Source organism: Siphateles boraxobius, unplaced genomic scaffold (assembly GCF_051911475.1).
Source record: "Siphateles boraxobius isolate OS27281-9 unplaced genomic scaffold, OSU_SipBor_1 13, whole genome shotgun sequence".
Taxonomy (NCBI): domain Eukaryota; kingdom Metazoa; phylum Chordata; class Actinopteri; order Cypriniformes; family Leuciscidae; genus Siphateles; species Siphateles boraxobius.
In genome coordinates, this window is record NW_027508733.1 from 22,398,234 (window position 1) to 22,416,112 (window position 17,879).

Genomic DNA, 17,879 nt, shown 5'->3' on the forward strand with positions numbered 1-17,879 from the left:
TGGAATGGAGATAGATAGATGTGCTGACTAGAATTATGATTCATATAGAATTAGGATTATGCATTCTTAAAGGGTAAAACTATTTCTCCTGTTCTTTAAAGTTAAAGCTGGATTGTCCTCAAGATTTCACGTATATGAGATATAAAGTAAAATGCATTTTTCCAACTCAGCTGTCCTCCATAAAGAACAGCTCACTCTTGATAAGAGGTTGGAGAAACACCTGTCGCTCTTCCTGGCGGATGCAGTGGAAGTTTCCATGTATATTGCACATGACGTCAAAGCAGCCTGTCACAATAGTGGCCTAGCCACAAATAAATCCCATTCACTGGCTTCTTTTCAACAAAACCTCAGAACTCCAGATGCATTGTGGACTGATTCACGAATCCGCAGTACTGCGACAATTTAGAGCGTAATCATCGGATTTGCACACAATTCCGTGTTGTTTCTGTAAGACAATATTAGTGCCGTTTTCCCTGACAAGGATGCTGTCTTTCAAGCTTCTAAAGGTGCCTCGTTAACAAATCTTTGGTGAAATTTCTCAGGAAAAAAAGGTCCATTGTCCATTGTCGATAGTGTAGCAATATATGAAGCACAGCTCGCACATAAGTCACGTTCAAAACAATCAGCTTTATGTCAGACCAAACTTTAATCTGGAGCGAAATTTCCATGGGGAATGCATCTTTCAATTTCACCAACATAAATTATTGGTTTTAACCTGCGAAAATCCCCCCAACAATGATAAATGTAACCTAGCGAATGCGGGTGAATGGAAACTCATGCTCATGGGAAGTAGTTTAGCATTTAGCTGCTTTCCAAAGATCAAAACTGGTGAACTCTGACCTGCAAATTTATAGGCTACGAGAAAATGTGTTACCAATAGAAGATCATGACCTCGTAGCTTGTAGCTACATTTTGGATTTATTATTATTTGCTGTGCAAATGCGATAATGCCTAATGTAGCATTTTGCCAAGCTAATGATAATAACATGATGTTCTGAGCATATCAGCACACACAAATATTGGCAAATAGTCAATTTTAAATTAGATTGACTATTTTATACTTTCAAAGTATTTTTATACTTATATTTTTTATACACATATTTTATACTTACATTTTTTCACCATATTCACTGTAAAAAAAGGTGCTTAAAGTAAGTCTACAAGCAACTTGGATGTTTAAGTCATTTCAACTTAATTTACATTAAACTGACTTTTGAATCTTGAGAAGTTGAATCTTCTATAACAAAAAAAGTTTAAAATTGCTTAGCTTATAGCTAGTTCAAGCAACATAAAAACATGTTGTCATAACTTTATTGATCAGATCATTTTTTGCCATGTTGGAATCATATTTTGTTTGCCACAATGCATTCTGGAATGGACTTCTTCACAAAGTATGTGACAATGCCTTAAAGTGAGTTCACCCTAAAAATTATGTCATTATTTACTCATCCTCAAGTGTTTATGTTTGAAACCAAAAGTTATTTCAAATATATTTGTGTGTGTGTGTGTGTGTGTGTGTGTGTGTGTGTGTGTGTGTGTGTGTGTGTGTGTGTGTGTGTGTGTGTGTGTGTGTGTGTGTGTGTGTGTGTGTGTTCCATGGAATAAATAAACTCATACAGGTTTGGAACAACATGAGGGTGAGTAAATGATGACAGAATTCATCAAGGTCTTAAATTCGCTCTTAACAAACAGACCCCAGACAGACACCTGGAATTAACAGAGGTGTTGGTATATGCGCGCGTCTTGAATAACATGAAAAGATTGAGAGGATATAGCCATGGCACTTTATGGACACCTGTTCAATTGTGAGATAATTCTCTTTGATTTTATGGAAGCAGCGTTAAAAGGGATGCCAAAATCCGTTTCACCGTTTGTCATGTCCCCCTCCCCATACTCTAATTAAAGCTTCGGCTGTTGTTGCTCGCAGGCAGGCGGTTATTAATTCACAGGTGTCCGCGTCGACTGCGTCTCCATGGCAACGGCTAGGTATCCCATTAATCCCCACACATTTTATCGATGCTGATTAATCCCGACCGCAAACAATGACTGCAATGACTCACCTCGCCCCAATTCTTACCGGAAAATGAGAAAGAGTTGATTGCAATTTGAGCGCATTCACGTGGAAACAGTAAAGGGTTTGAATACAGTATTGTGCTGGATTTTGATTTACATTCTCGTTATGATGTGTCAAAACTGGAATGACCTCGTGAAGCATAATATTTCAGCCAAACCTGATTCGGATACGCATTCGGATACGGACTGATTCAGTCCAAACAACTCTTTAAAGTCATAGTTCACCTCAAAATGTAGCTACTCATTTACTCACCCTCATGTTTTTCCAAACCTGTATGACTGTCCTTCTTATGTGGAAAACAGATTAATTTTGAAAATATTGTCGATACAATGAAAGTCAGTGGGTTTCAATGTTGTTTAACCGTAGTAATAGCGTTATTTAAAATATATAGGCCTATATATATTGTGTTCCACAGGACTCAGGAGAAAGAAAGTCATACACGACATCATCGACATGGAATGACATGAGGGTGAGTAAACGATGACAGAATATTCCTTTTTGTGCGAAGTATAATTGAGGCATTAATAAGTTTAGCTTGAAGCACTAAACTTACTTACTGGAATATATAAAAACTCAAACTGAATTAAATTAAAACTAAATAAATAAACCTTGTAATATATATAAAAAAATATATAAAAAAGCTAACATGAGCACATAAAGCACATTTTAAGTGACATTTAGAATCTAAAACTCTTTATTAGCATTGCTCTTCCACTGGTATCTCAAATACACACACAAAGAAAATGTAACTGTGTAAATTATGCACTCAGATTGACAAAAATCTGCTTGGAGACCCTATTAAAATCTAATTATTCAAATTAGTAGCCTAAAAGTAAAGATTCACAAAAAAGTTTTTGTGTTTAGAATTATGGGGTGGGGTTTGTAATTAAAAATATGACATTTATGAATCTAATTTTACCTGTTTTTTAAATAGATAAGATTATGATTTTCTTCTAGCAAATGATAATTTTGTAAAAAAAAAATAAAAAAAATCCCAACCATATCTGAGCGCACTGACATGTGAGGATATATTTGTCTTGTCTAAACACTTGCAACAAAATAAATAAATAAATATGTTTACTTTTTTCTGTAACTCAGCATCATTTTCTATGGCTGCGCATATGGCACAATCTTCATTAAAGAGAGAGGAGTCTTTCATGGAAAGACCACTCCAGGAATTGCCTATCAGAATGATGGGTTTTGTTTTTTTCCCCCACAGGCTGTACAGCTCAGAGTGATTTCTCTGGGAGTCTTATCACGACAGACATTGTGTTCCTTTTACTTTTCTTTTTTTACATCTCAGTTGTAAGTGCAGGGCTCCTGTGATCTGTACTCTTTAAGTGATAAGTACATAATGCATGACAAAACTCTCTACTGACCTCTCAACCTCTCTACTAACTCTACTATCGTCATGCATAAAAACACTATTTGCGCACATAAAAATATGAAAGTTTTGAACTCACCACCACAATGTGTGGTTACTAAGGTATTTTGAGTAGGTTGCTAGGGCGGTCTGGATGGTTGCTAGGCTTGTAACATGCTTAAAACTGTTGCCACAGTGTCTCGTTTTTACCATTATCCTGTTTAAAGAGACAAAGTAAAACATTTTCAGTGATGAACCTTCTCTGATGATAATAATATTGTTAATAATCCTCTGCCGATCAGACTGTCTGTGGGTGGGGATACAAAAATGCGGAAATATATAAATCTAAAGTTTTCACAAAAGCCCTGGAGCGTTTATCATCTTCCAGCAGACTTTTACTGTCAGTTAAATGATAATGTCTCTGTTCAGGTAACACAAGGGACAAGTAAACATTGTTCATTTACATCTAATACCTCGACATTGTAACAATATAAAGTGGGTTGAAAATCTGTGAAGTTACACTTGGTGCGGTCACATTTACCGTTTGTTTGGAAAATTTTCATGGGCGATATCCAGTGATTTCAACAGGAATTCATGTGATCATGAATTTAATGTGAGGCTGAAAATTTTCCCTCCACAGATTTCGCCTCAGGTTCAACTCGGTCTCATGGATCGACAGTTATAAATCTGTTTGGTTTGAAAGTTACTTTTGTGCGCACCAAATTTTGCAAATTTGGTGGACTCTGTAAGCAATTAGAAACCACTCAGAACACCCTGGTATCCACAAAGCAGCACCCTGGCAACCATGCAAAACACTCTTGCAGCATGGCAACGAGTTTTGCACTGGGAATTATCACTCGCATTCAGAAGCCCAGTATGGAGAAAAGAGACCCAGCTGTGAGACCACATATTCATGTGCTTCCCTTTGGTTTCAGGGAGCAAAAGGTTGTTATTGGCTGGGGGATTGCTATGGCAACAACAGAGTCGGGGAGCAAGTGAAGGGGCTGCTGTCTGTCCGTTATGCATGTGCTGGAATGAAATTGGGAGAGACTGTCGTCCAAAAGACTGACAAATGCAGGAAGATCTGCAACAGAACAGCTTGTGTAGTTTTTCTTTGATGAATATCAATGAATTTTAAAGTATCCAAAAAGTCATTGTCTTTGCCATACTTTTGCTATAGAAACCTGCCAAAATTATAAATATATTAAAAAAAACTTATGTATATATACATTAGGCAGACACTTTTCTCCAAAGCAACTTGCATTGCATTTCAAGGTACACATTACATTCTTATCAGTTATTGCTTTCCCTGGGAATCGAACCTATGACCTTGGCGTTGCAAGCGCCAAAGCTCTACTGTTTGAGCTACAGGAAAGCATTGCCCTGTGGTGCTGCTTGTATTGCTGTCAAAAAATTACTTTTTTTATTTCAATGAAAGTACTATATTTGAGTTAAATAATGTTTTATTTAATATTTTGTATTTTTAGGAGATTTTATGGTACTAAATTATATCTATGGAATAGTTATGATCCATTTACAGTTTTTCTGAAACGCTAAAACATATATTTCTTGAAACCATCACTCACTTTCTCAAAACCTTCAACAGAAAACCAAATTTTCAAACCACATTCAAAGAACCTCTGACTCTTCTGGCAAAATCAAACAATTGTTCAGACAATGCTTTCAGATCATACAGCGAGTCAATATTATAAACACTACAGATCATTCATTAGACACTACATCAAAAAAATGGAGAACACAGAATCCAAAGCATGCAGTTACAGGAAAAAAAAAGTATTTTGTAACAAAGTAAACAAATTTCGCAATTATGTAAAAAAGTATAGTAATGACAACTTACAGTAGTAAGGTGAATAAATTGTATATATGCACTGCAAGTAGAGCATTGTACTGAATATTGTATAGTATTGAATGTCTGTATATTCAGCATTTGCATACTGTGAAAATACAGTGACCCAATTGCAAAGGACAAAAATATTACAGTAAAAAACTCTAAATGCAAAGCATGTTACAGTAAACACTCAGAAGAGTTGTGCAACTGCAAAATCAAGGTCAGTGAGAGAGATTGATTCTGCTTCAGTATCATGTCTTCATGTTGGGTCCAGCCTGAGGACTTTGTCCACATCACAGACAATGTCATCTCTGCGGGAAAGTGAAAAACCCTAAAGCCAGATCCTGCCTTTCTCCACACCTTTCTCGTCCTCATCCTCTTCCTCCTCGTCCACCTCCTCTTATACACATACTCTTCCTTCTCTCCCTCTTATATTGTTTCTATCCATTGTTGGTATCAACATTCAGTGCAACATTTTGAGTCATTTTTGGCACTCTGAACTTTTATAATGTACGGTTTGGTTACACCATTAGAAATAAGTGTGAACAATTTTGACTCGTGTCTAAACGATGACTAATGATTTGTAGTTGTGTTTAACTTTTGCATGCCTGTGTTTAGCGTTTTGAAACACTAGTGCATCACAGTGAAAAATGTGTTTTAGTGAGTTGAGAATGTGTTTAGAATTTTGTGAAAAGAGTGCATGAAATTTGCAAACAGTGTCTTACCTCCCTGAACTTGTTTAAGGTTTTATAAAAAGAGTGGTTTATTTGACAAATTGGTTTAGGCTGTTGAGAATTTTGTTCAGAGAATGGTGTTTAGTGTTTTAACAATTCAGAAAAACTGTATTAGGCTACATGTTGCATGTGAAAAAAGTTAAAATAGTGGGAAAAAAATTGAAGTTTAAGTTTATTATCATGTAAAATGCATAAAATTACTATTTATTTTTTATTTTTTACATGAGATATATATTTTCTAAAACTGTGAGAAAATCAAAGCCTTAAATCTAAATCTAAACTTAAAAACAAGTTTTGTTCCAAATTTGAGGTTATCTCAAAAAATGATTTTGTTTGGGCACATTACCAAACCTTTCCACTAGATGAAATTTGCTTCCCTTTGGTTTCGATTTCCAAACCATAAAACACAAAGTGTGACTATTTCCATGACCATTTGTGTGTGTGTGTGTGTGTGTGTGTGTGTGTGTGTGTGTGTGTGTGTGTGTGTGTGTGTGTGTGTGTGTGTGTGTGTGTGTGTGTGTGTGTGTGTGTGTGTGTGTGTGTGTGTGTGTGTGTGTGTGTGTGTGTGTGTGTGTGTGTGTGTGTGTGTGTGTTCACATAGCAAGAGCCAAAACACTTACCAAGTTCCGTACGAAGTAAAAACTTACGTACAATTTCTTTTTCAGTCAAAAATGAGCACAAGAGGGTTAAGGAACTAATTACAGTACTCAATGTTTTACTCAATTATTTAAATTTGTATGTCTTTTTATTGTATAATTGCAAAAAAAAATTATATTAAATGAATAATTGAAATTAGAGCACAATATTTACCATAGATCACTTTACAAATGGACCACTTACATGGTAATTTCTGATATATCCAATTGTCTTTCTTGACAATCTTTCCATGACCTTACAAGATGATCTTAGATGGTCTTCTCTTGTCTTTTCATCCAGCATGATTAATGAAGCTCACTCCATGGATCACAGGCCTCCTCTCAGTTCAGGTTTATTGCACCTACAGGCACTAACAGGCCAATCGAAAGTTCGAGAATAGAGAGTGACGTGCGTTCCCATGGAAACCCCAGGAACATCTGCACCTGATGATAACAGGGAAAAAAACATATGTCACAGGTTTGATGATCTGATATAAAATTCCAGATTTCTTGTGGATGCTTTCCAAAAGCTTAAGTATTCCAACAGGAGAGATCACTTATCATTCTGTTATGAGCGATGTGAAAAACTAATTCCAGCAGATGTCAAAGAGTCCATGCTGCAACATATATTACCCCCAGCTTCCAATATAACAATAAAAAAAATAAAAAAATCAATTTCTGAACTGGGTGAGAGGGCTTTTTCAAAGAACATCATGTCAGATTTAGAGAAAGGCTGTAATACACAAATGTCACAAACAAGTCTTGAACAAATCACCATAAATAAGGAATGAAGGGTTTTTAATCTCAACAAATTGTGAGGAAGTAGTTGTCGCCTGCACCTGAATAATGTGCCATTTCTGGTGACAAATGAAACGGTGTCTTCTGAGACGTCTTATCAAGATTAACAGTCTAGACTCAAATGAATGTACGGCATCAGTCAGGTTTCCAAATTAAGAATTTTACAGAAATTATTCATTATTTCACAAAATACATTCCCAGCTAACAATTTTTGGTTCCCTGACCGTTATTATTTGGTTTCCAAAAAACAACCAATTGGAAATGATTTTATTGAGTGATAATGATTGAACATTGTTTGGTCGATTAGCCTACTTACTTACCAAATAAATAAATAATTGATTGAAATATTGATTTGAGTTGAAATGGTTTTAATAATATTTCCTGTATAGTATTTTAAAGCTAATTCTGAAAAGGCTTAAAATGTAGGCTACAAAATCAACTAGAGGAAGACTGCAATAATATAAGTCCAAAACCAAATACTTCCCTACTATATAGCATATGAAAACAGTATGCCAACAGAGAAATATGTCCGAATACATATTTGAAAAAAATAAAATGAATAAGCGAAAAGTGCCCGGATGACCTACTACTTCAGGCGAGATTCTGAGATTCAACGCAAATCTACGGCGTGACACGAGAGACATGAAAGTAGCAGCGGTTTCAGTTACAGGTAAAGCTCTGTGATCAACAAAAGTTATGATACTTACACTTCAGCTTACAGCTTCAAAGTATCGCGAGTGGGGTTATACTGATGTATGTATTTTATGTCGTAGAATAAACCAATAAAAAAGTGTCTTGAGCTTGTGTTCACCACAGACCTTGTTTCAGACATTTAACCAAAAACCCATTGAAAAACCCATTGACTTTGGGACAATGGAACCGGAGGTGCTAAAATTCGAACTCTTTTCCACGTTTTGGCCTACAAAGTGATGTCATAACTCTGAATGCAAAGTGATGTCATATCTCTGAATAAGATGAATTAGTATTTTTTTTTAGTAACGCTTGCTAAGTGTTGGCGACAGTTTCTCATTGTTATGTAGTGTAATTAGATGCTACTATCAGTTTCTGTGAATATTGTGGGATTATACTGGAAAAATCTGAATATAATCAGCAGAATTGAAGAAAGTCTAGTGAAGAAAAGAGGCAGAAATGGATAATATTATGTATGGCCATCATAGAGACAGGCTCAGAGAAAGAGGGGTGAAACTATGGATGGCTCACTTGGAAAAACAGGTCTGTTACCTCTCAGTCTTTCTTTCTGCTCTACTCTCGCCCTCTTTTTTCCTCCGGCCTAATGAGGTGGAGACCAGGCGGACAGGGAAGACAGATGACGCTCTGCTGTTATCTGTTTACCAGAAAGAGATGTCTGGTATTTTCAGCCCCCTTTGAACCTTTCGGTTTGCTCAGAAACTTCTGGAAAGGTTTCCCTTGGTGACCATTGACATGTACAACATTAAACTTTGCCTTCTCATAGCACTGAGTTCACATTCTTTTTAGAGGACAGAAAAAAAGTCTCAGATATACACATATCGAATCACAATTGCAAATAGCTTTAGAAGTTCCATGAGTGTTGTTGAAAATAATGAAATGAACAAAACCAATTATAACTGAATTAAATACATTTTGTCTTGTTGTCACCAGTGATTCTTGTCGCATAAAAGATTTGACAAAATTTTATGTTTTATTTATATTTACAATTATCAGAATATAAGACAATGTTCATTTCCCCATTTATCACCATGATGTTTAAATGCGTTATATTTTACTTTCCCCCCCTACAATTAGTTTTTGCCTCTTTGTCCCCAATTTATGGTTAAACCCCATTGTGATATTTCCTCTAAAATAAGTTGATATTTCTAACACCATATTTAAGAGTTTATGACAGTTTTAACCACATGGTTAAATTGAAATGCATTGATCAAACAAAATGAAATAAAATTCAAAATGGCCACAAATGTTTTGTTAATTTTTATTATTTCTTTCATGAAATAATTCGCATACTTTGTCCATCTAAGACACAAATACACCAGTTGAACATCCATGCAGAGGTGCAGAAAAAGTACACTGAAATTTCCATCAAACACTCACACTCACAAAAATATTATTGATTGATTACCACAGTGAAAATATTATCCATGCACACAAATTACAAACACCAGAGTTGACGGGATCCACTATGAAAAAAGCACACTGAACGCCAAGTGAACAGTTCACTTCCATATCAAGTACATAGGATTGGCACTTTTTTTATACACCTGTTAAAACAGGAAGGCTCCAGCATTCGAGTGGTTAGGATATTAAAGACTTGATGAAACACCTGAATATAATTGAAAAGCTTTATATGCTTTATGCACTCCAATAATTACTGCACAATCCACAGATCATAAATATAGAAACATTCTTGTCCATTCCCTGCTTTGCTTGTGTAACCAACCAGCAATTAGTTAGTATCAATGGGGCCATTTGTGATGTTTAAAAAAAAAAAACATTTTTTAATGCGCAATAGCCAGCTCATTACCTCAAAGATGCCTTTTCGGCTCTTCATCTTTAAAATGGAGCCAGGAAAGGAATAAATGCTTACTAAATTTGTATAATTTATTATGAAACATCAAAGGAGGCTTAATATTCCTTCCAATAACTTAATAGCCATTTGCCAGATTTTACTGGAAAAATAATATCTCAAGCCAAAAAAATCCATGCATCCATCCATCCATCCATCATCATTTTCATACTCATGTCATATTTCATTCTATTCATACGGTTCCTATTTGTTGAAAAAGCACATTGCACATCATATCTCTCTTTTGCATAATGAAACATGCAGCATGTATTTCCTTTCCATACGAATTCCACCTAAAATTTGGCTGTTGAAAATATCTATTTTACTACAGATGGAATCTGGCATAGATTGGCATTTAAATCTTTATATAACACAAATATTAGTTGATATTTCACTTAGTACTTTCCTCTGGGTAAGTAGTGTGCATGGAAAGACTTTAAAAGAATGTGTTTCCTTTGGACCATGTTTTTATAAAAGGCTTTTGACAAGGAGTCCAAGTCAGAACACTCATTTCATTTGATATCCAACAAATAGATACAGATAATGACACTCAGTCAAACAATGATCCAATTTTAGCTAACCTAAACATGCAAAAATCGCTCTTTAGTAAGGCTTTTGGGTTTCACCAAATGACATTCTGCACACTGTTGCAAGAATACGTCATCACATTTACAAGTTTACGCAAACACATGCAGGGTGACGCAAGATTGTTCAGTCTGGTTATTTATCCTCCAAATTAAACAGCAGATGCATCCAGCATCAAAGCTAACATTAGCACAGAGGGCCATTGTGTAGCTTCAAAGGACTGCGCAGCTCTGATGAAAAAAGTCTTTACAATCAAAAAGGTAAACGCTTGGTTTTAATTAGGCTAAATGAGAAGAACTGAAATACGGAAGGCAACATACAAGGCTTTGTCATAGTTTCTTCTTTTATATTTTACAGGCAACCAATTCAACGCTATGGTAACACCTTGATCTATCATTGGCGTAACTTGGTTTTAAAAAGTGTTGGGGGGGGGGGGGGGGGGGGGCTAATACAATCAGAAATGTACAATAACAAATGCACAAAAAATAACATTAAAGTTTCCAGAAATCAATTTCAATAGTGTACTGAGTTTAATTTATTGAAATGTTTAATGTGGTCGCTTCATCCTACACCTATATTTTGTCTTTAGAGTAAATATAGTGAATATATACTGTATATCACATATAGAGTCTTTATGTGAATAAGTGAATAAATACATAGTCTGCAGGTGATGTTCATGTGTCAACGGTCTAGTGGTAGAATTTTTATTAAGCGCATCGAAGGTTCTGGCTTCTAATCTGCCCTTTTTCTCATTAAAACCAAAGATGTTCATCAGTGATATGTCAAGAGCAGGGACACGTTTGTGTCCATTTTGTTTTGCGATTTCACCGAAACAAATAGAGATTCTTGATTTCTATAGCAACACATTCCAGTTCCAGATTGCCTCTTATTTAACGCAAACAAACTAAATTTATACTTTGATAGTCAACTGGAGTTGATTACTTTGTATTAGGTACAACTGTGCCGGGAAATGTTTCAAAAAGTGGTGGGGACGATATCGACCCGGACAAAAAGTAGTGGGGGACAATATTGATCCTGGCAAATTGATCCTGATATTGATCCTGGCAAAAAGTAGTGGGTTCCAGTGTCCGATTCTGAAGGCCTAAAATCCAGACAAGAGCTTGCACAAAGGGACCTCCCGTTCACCTAACAGCATGTCTCTTTTCAGGCTAGTGCCTTTATTCACAACCTTGATCTTCAAAGCTAGGTTCTTAACCTGAGCCGAAGTCACAGAATCAAAAAAGAAGTCCTCGTTGAAGATGGGATTGCGGCTGTTCTTGATTATCGTGCTCCTCTGCTTCTGCAACTTGCCTGGACTGAGGTAGAGTGATACACAACAGTTGATGCTCTTAATATCAAACATGGGATCATACAGGTTCTCGGCCGCAATAATGCGGATTCGCAAGCGGGCCGTACCCGCATCATAGTCTGCACAAAGTCGGACGGTGCCTCCTTTGTGCATGTTGATGGTGTGCTCCTTGTGTTGAAGATGCTCCAGAGCTCCACCACCTTGCAAGGAGGAACAGTGGCTCCGTCTAGGAACGTTCGGGCTGGGCTCTGCCGAACTGCACTCGTCTGTGGACAAGGAACTATGCCTGGCAAATGTCCGCTTGCCTTTTACAACCTTGGCCCGTGTCTCATGTGTGAAGATCTTGAGTAGGGAGGCAGAACGAGATAGCAGTGGTGAACTAAATGGGGAGGACTCTGCCGAAGAGCAAGTGTCGCTCTCGCCACCGCTAAAGTATCGGTAGGGGTTGATGTGCGAGGTGTTGAAGTCCGGAGGGTTGAGGTGATTCCCCTCGTTGGTGCTCTTGCTTTGGGTCTTGCGTTGAGTGTTGGGTGACGTTACTGGGCTGGTGTGGTCACAGTGGAACAGGGATTCTTTTCGCCGGGTGTGGGGACTCTCCATCAATGTGGCAAAGCCATAAGAAGTCTGAGTCTTTGGAATGTAAGGAAGTGACATGGCGGTCTGGGATTGAGGGTCAGCGTTTGTGTCACCTGCTACAACGTCATCTGCACTCTCAATCTGAATGATGTGGCGGTTTGCCGACCTAAGCAAGTTCTTGGTGTCTCCTGCCAACTTGCTGACCAATCGTGGGCTACGAGGGCTACTGATCTTCTTGTTGTTGATGGTTTGCTCAGACGTTGAGGGTCTCAGACTTTCTTTGGACTTGACGTCAGAAGCTTCGGGCTCTGGTGGGCAGCTTACCAGCTTTGGAGGGATGAAGAAATCTGGAATCTTATCAGGTGTGAGGACATTGCTATAGACAGGCCCCTTCCCCTTGTCACCTGCCTCTCCTTGCCGGAGCACATTTGTTTCAACTGAGTCTCGGATCTTCTCCAGAACCCACATGATCCCTTTGGGTTTAACCCACTGGGTGATGCGCTGTCACCTGTAACAAGTAACAAAACGTTCAGCAATGAGTTTTAGATACTCACAGCTAATATTTACTTACTGTTTACCATTACAACAACAATGTAACATTATATCATGAACAATCGTCAGCATATGTGAAGTTGTAGGGTGACATATACAGCAATTTTCAGGGGGGACTTTGAGGGTTGCAATTTTTTTTTTGTGAGGTGGGTGGAGGTTCAAGCCCCTGCTTGACTTCTTGACTTGAATAAAACAACATGCTAGTACATGAAGCTCATTTACAGTATATAGAATTTGTGTGACATGAAGCAAATGATCTGAAATAGAGAAATATCAAGATCAAACAAATCTAATGATATTTGGAAAACTATGACCGCAGACGAAAAATCAAAAAAAAAAGAAAAGTGTCTGACATTTTTTTTCTGGCACCATGCAGATTATTTTTTTTCTCCCTTTTTTATTCTCAGTCCTGGTCCTGAAGCACCCAATCATAGGACATTTTGTCCGTATGACACACACCTGATTAATATCATCAGCTCTGAAGAGACCTATACTGGGTGCGTCAGATAAGGGCAACATCCAAAATAATGTGCACTGGGGTACTGCAGACAAGAATTGAGAACAACTAATTTAGGTAGATAAAAAATGTCACCTTTATTTATATAGCACTTTATACAATACAGAAGCTTTCAAATAAGCTTTACAGTGATAACAAGAAAATTATGCATTTCGGCTGTCAGTTCAATATTGATTCAGATCAATTATAAAGATAATTTCATCTATAAAGCAGTTCTTCATAAAACAGTGATGTCATCGTCCAGCTCAGTTCAGTTCTCCTCTGGCCAACGAACGAACGAACACGGTGTGATTATGATTCAGGCAGCATTACCAGTCAGAATTCAGATCAGGATCGTTAGCATTCAAATAACGGCAACGTTTGGACATGATAAACTGTTAAGATTAACACAAACGCGACTTAATCATTTTAATTATTCTTACTTATTAAATAGTCAAACTGAGACTGAATGCACAGGAATAGCAACAGGTTGCACTGAACTGATGGTTTGTCTGATTCAGAGTTCCACTTCTCTGACAACTGCCACTCACTTATAGCAGAATTAAAAAGAATTCATTTACAGAATTTCTTAAAATAATTAAAAATAATGGTGTTTGAAAATCAAAATTACATAATCTCAATCAGCAGATTCGTTTTGTTTAATTTAAAATATGTAACATCCACAACATCCAGCTTTTCCTCTACAAAAGTACAAAATGAGTAACTAGATGGTGAGAGTTGTAACAGTTTCAAATGTACTTGTAAAAGGACAGTGAAACATTCATAAATGAGCATTTTGACTTAAGCATAACTATAAATTACTGGAAAACAAAAGCTTATGATAAGAGTTTCAATAGACAATGAAAGAATTACTTAAATGACTAGGTGTATCCTTTTTGAAATGTAAAACAAATCACTATTTTAATTAATCGTCTAATATAGGCTAGCCTATCAAATAATACCAATTCTTAATTACAATGAAGTTCAAGAAAAGTAAACTTTTGAACCTGTTGCATAAATTACCTACTGGATTTGTTAATGATTTTCCTCTCCGTTGCGAATCCTCATACGGTTTCCACCTTTACAGGCACTTGAGTGTTCATTAGTCTGTGCTGCTGTGTTTCCCCAGCCCGCGGTGAGAGAGGTGCAGATCCGCAGGTCTCCTGTTGCGCTTTTATAGTCCTACTGCAGACGCGCGCGCGCCTGAACGAACCAATCAGAGGAAACGATGCTCTTCCGATTGGAGATGAATCGATTTAGCGAAGCCGAGGACTGAAAACAATCAGGGCTAAATAAATGCTGGGTGTAAAAAACACACACAGCGCTGTGCCTGTTTGATTGCTAGATGGTTTAAAATGTTGTTAAAAGGATATGTATGTTGATGTTGCAGTACCTAAAAATAAAGTAAATTTATTTAGGGTTTTACTGGAAATGGAGAATTCGGAACAGTTTCCGTTAAAACAATTTTTTTTCTTTAAAAAAAAATAATTGTATGTGTCGGTTTCCTTAACTTCATTAAACAAGTCATTATGAACAGTATTTTGTCTTGAATTCTGGATTAGTTTTTTTAATTAAAATTATTTCTAACTATGCTATAGGCCTATTCTATTTGTTCTTTTCTGAATCTGGAATGTTCTCATTAGCCTACCAGCATCGTTCAAATCATCATTAATTAGTTAGACATTGTCGCAATTGAATAGCTTTAGTAATAGCAACAGCTAATAGCCTTCAATCAGACAGGCTGGAGTTGATTAAATCTGTTCTCACAGAAGAGGATGTAGCTCACAAAATAAGTAGGCTATAGCTACTCCATCATCGCTTGTTAGTTGCTCAGTCATTGCTAAAATGGACTGTTCTGAAAAAGTGAAGTCAGCGGAGCACAAAAGCACTTGACTTAATTTAATTTAAATCACTTGCCTATCTTCTGCCGCGATCATTGGTTTCCCTGGAGACCTTCTCATATCTATGGCAACAAATAGATTTTTACAGGAGCAGAAATAGAACAGGTTCCAAATAGTGACCCGGGGCAAAAGAAAGAACCCCCGGGGTGATGCTGTGGGGCTCTAGGAATAGATCAAACATTGACGGACATGTAGGCTACTTTCACGAAAAGCGTATTAAAAAAAAAAGCTAAAGAACAAGAACAGAAAAAAGTAAAGTTCACACAATGTGCTATAGACTAGGCTATTTAAAATCTAAAGCCATACGACATTTATGAGAAACGGATTAAATATTTTATTTAATGAAAATATTGATAGCCTATCAGCCCATATGGGCTATTGAGAAAAGTAACGATGTCCATCTTGTCATTAAATCGTTACAATCTTTTCAATGAATCGGTTGACAAAATCTAAAATGTAAATGATTCGATCGGGAAGAGGAAGGATCATTTACCGACTCAGTGATTCGGTCTCAGCGGTTAACAGCCTAATATCGGTTTCTCTCAGAAAGCTATAGTACGACTTCAAAAGACATATAATATAGATATGGAACACATTTGTGAAACGTTTAGGGTGCTTTTTGCTATAATTAAGTTTAAACTAAAAATAGTTTAAGCAAAACTATTTACTATAATTGCAATGAAACAAAAATTATCAGGCTAGCCTAGGCCTACATTCTTCCACAAAATAATCTAAAAGATATAGCATAGTCCACCCAAAAATTTTAATTCTGTCATTAATTACTCATCTCGTGTCGTTTCAAACCCGAAAGACTTTCGTTCATCTTCTGAAAACAAGTGAATATATTTTTTTATGAAATCTAAGAGATTTCTGTCCCTCAGCTACTTGATGTTTCAAAAAGTTCATATAGAGATCGTAAAACGAATCCATATGAATTGAGTGGTTTAGTCCACATTTTCTGAAGAGACTCGATCGCTTTGTATGATGAACAGATTGAATTTAGGCTTTTATTCCAATGAGGTTCATTCTATTGTTACGAAACACGTTTGAGCTTCCGCAAGAACCAATGAGCTTTGTTCTTGCTAGTATGGTTGAGCTTCAGTTGATGTTTGCTGATCAATGTTATTATGTGAATAAAACCCTAAATGCAATCTGTTCATCATATAAAGCGATCAAATCTCTTCAGAAAATTTGGACTAAACCACTCAATTCATATGGATTAGTTTTACGATCTCTTCATAAACTTTTTGAAGCGTCAAAGTGGTAGTTGATTAGCTGTCAATGGAGGGACAGAAATCTCATATTTCATCAAAAAGATGTTCATTTGTTTTCTGAAGATTAATGAAAGTCTTGCAGGTTTGGAATGACATGAGGGTGAGTAAGATGACAGAATTTTCATTTTTGGGTGAACTATCCCTTTAAGTCGTACAGGTTTGGAACAAAATAAGTAAAATGCGACAATGTTTCTTTTTTATGTTATAAATAGTCTGTCCACCAAATTCAGTACGAACTCATGTCAAGTGCCATTACCAAGTCACGCTGTGTGCCTCTATTTCAAGAGTTTGCTGGATGACTAGAGGACAGAAATAAAGATCTGGTATGACAAGAAAACAGGCTCGAACTAGAGAATGAATAAAAAGGCCACAGATGGACAGCCAAAAGGCTTAGAGCTCTTCGTGTTCTAACAAGTAATGTATAGCTCACATGGATTAATTTATGTTCTTTGACAAACGCAAGTGGGGAGAAAGGAAGAGAATAAACACCACTCACTCATTTCACAGTAGGGTTTATTGTTAAACTACATTGCCCCTCATTGGTTTCCTTGGCGACAGCGACACACTCATACCCTCCTGGGAGACTTCAAGTTTTTCCCCATCAACCTCTTGTCTAAATCGCTTGACCCACCAATCAGGAAAAGCGAAGAGTGTGTGAGAACACCACTCCTGTCTGGAGGGCAAGACCCTGTTGTGATGGGTTAAGGATGCTTCATATACAGTAGTTGAACCTATAATGAATCATTAAAGGGATAGTTCACCCAAAACTTCAAATTCTGGCATCATTTACTTACCCTCAAGTTGTTCCAAACCTGTATGAATATCTTTCTTCTGCTAAGTTTTTTTACAAAACTTCACATATAACCACATTTCTGTGTTGTGCCACAACTTAAAGGGACAGTTTACCCAAAATGTGTAAATCTGTCAGCAATTTCTTTCTTCTGCTGAACACAAAAGAAGATATTTTGAAGAATGTCAGTAAACAAACAGTTATATATGGAAGTCAATGGGTTCTGTCAACTGTTTGGTTATTCTTCAAAATATCTTCTTCAGCAGAAGAAAGAAATTGATGACAGAAATTACATTTTTGGGTAAACCGTCCCGTTAAGTTGTGGCACAACACATAATGTGGTTATATGTGAAGTTTTGTTGTGGTCCAAGATAAGCTAAAAG

General features: G+C 36.7%; 2 protein-coding genes across 3 annotated transcripts in view; one reads left to right on the forward strand and one right to left on the reverse strand.

The window, feature by feature from the left end:
* The window catches only part of LOC143736071 (uncharacterized), a 795,401-nt gene that overhangs the window by 740,371 nt on the left and 37,151 nt on the right, over window positions 1–17,879 (forward strand). The window lies entirely within an intron of this gene.
* On the reverse strand, window positions 9,409–14,667 carry LOC143736034 (C2 calcium-dependent domain-containing protein 4C). 2 transcript variants are annotated; one of them, XM_077226531.1, is made up of 2 exons: window positions 14,559–14,667; window positions 9,409–12,991 (listed from the first exon to the last, which is right to left on the reverse strand). In XM_077226531.1, the coding sequence occupies exon 2, from the start codon at window positions 12,949–12,951 to the stop codon at window positions 11,701–11,703; it is 1,251 nt and encodes a 416-aa protein (XP_077082646.1). In that variant the 5' UTR covers window positions 12,952–12,991; window positions 14,559–14,667; the 3' UTR covers window positions 9,409–11,700. The 2 variants fall into 2 exon arrangements, with proteins under 2 accessions (XP_077082646.1, XP_077082647.1); XM_077226532.1 differs by having other exon boundaries at window positions 11,612–12,991; window positions 14,555–14,632.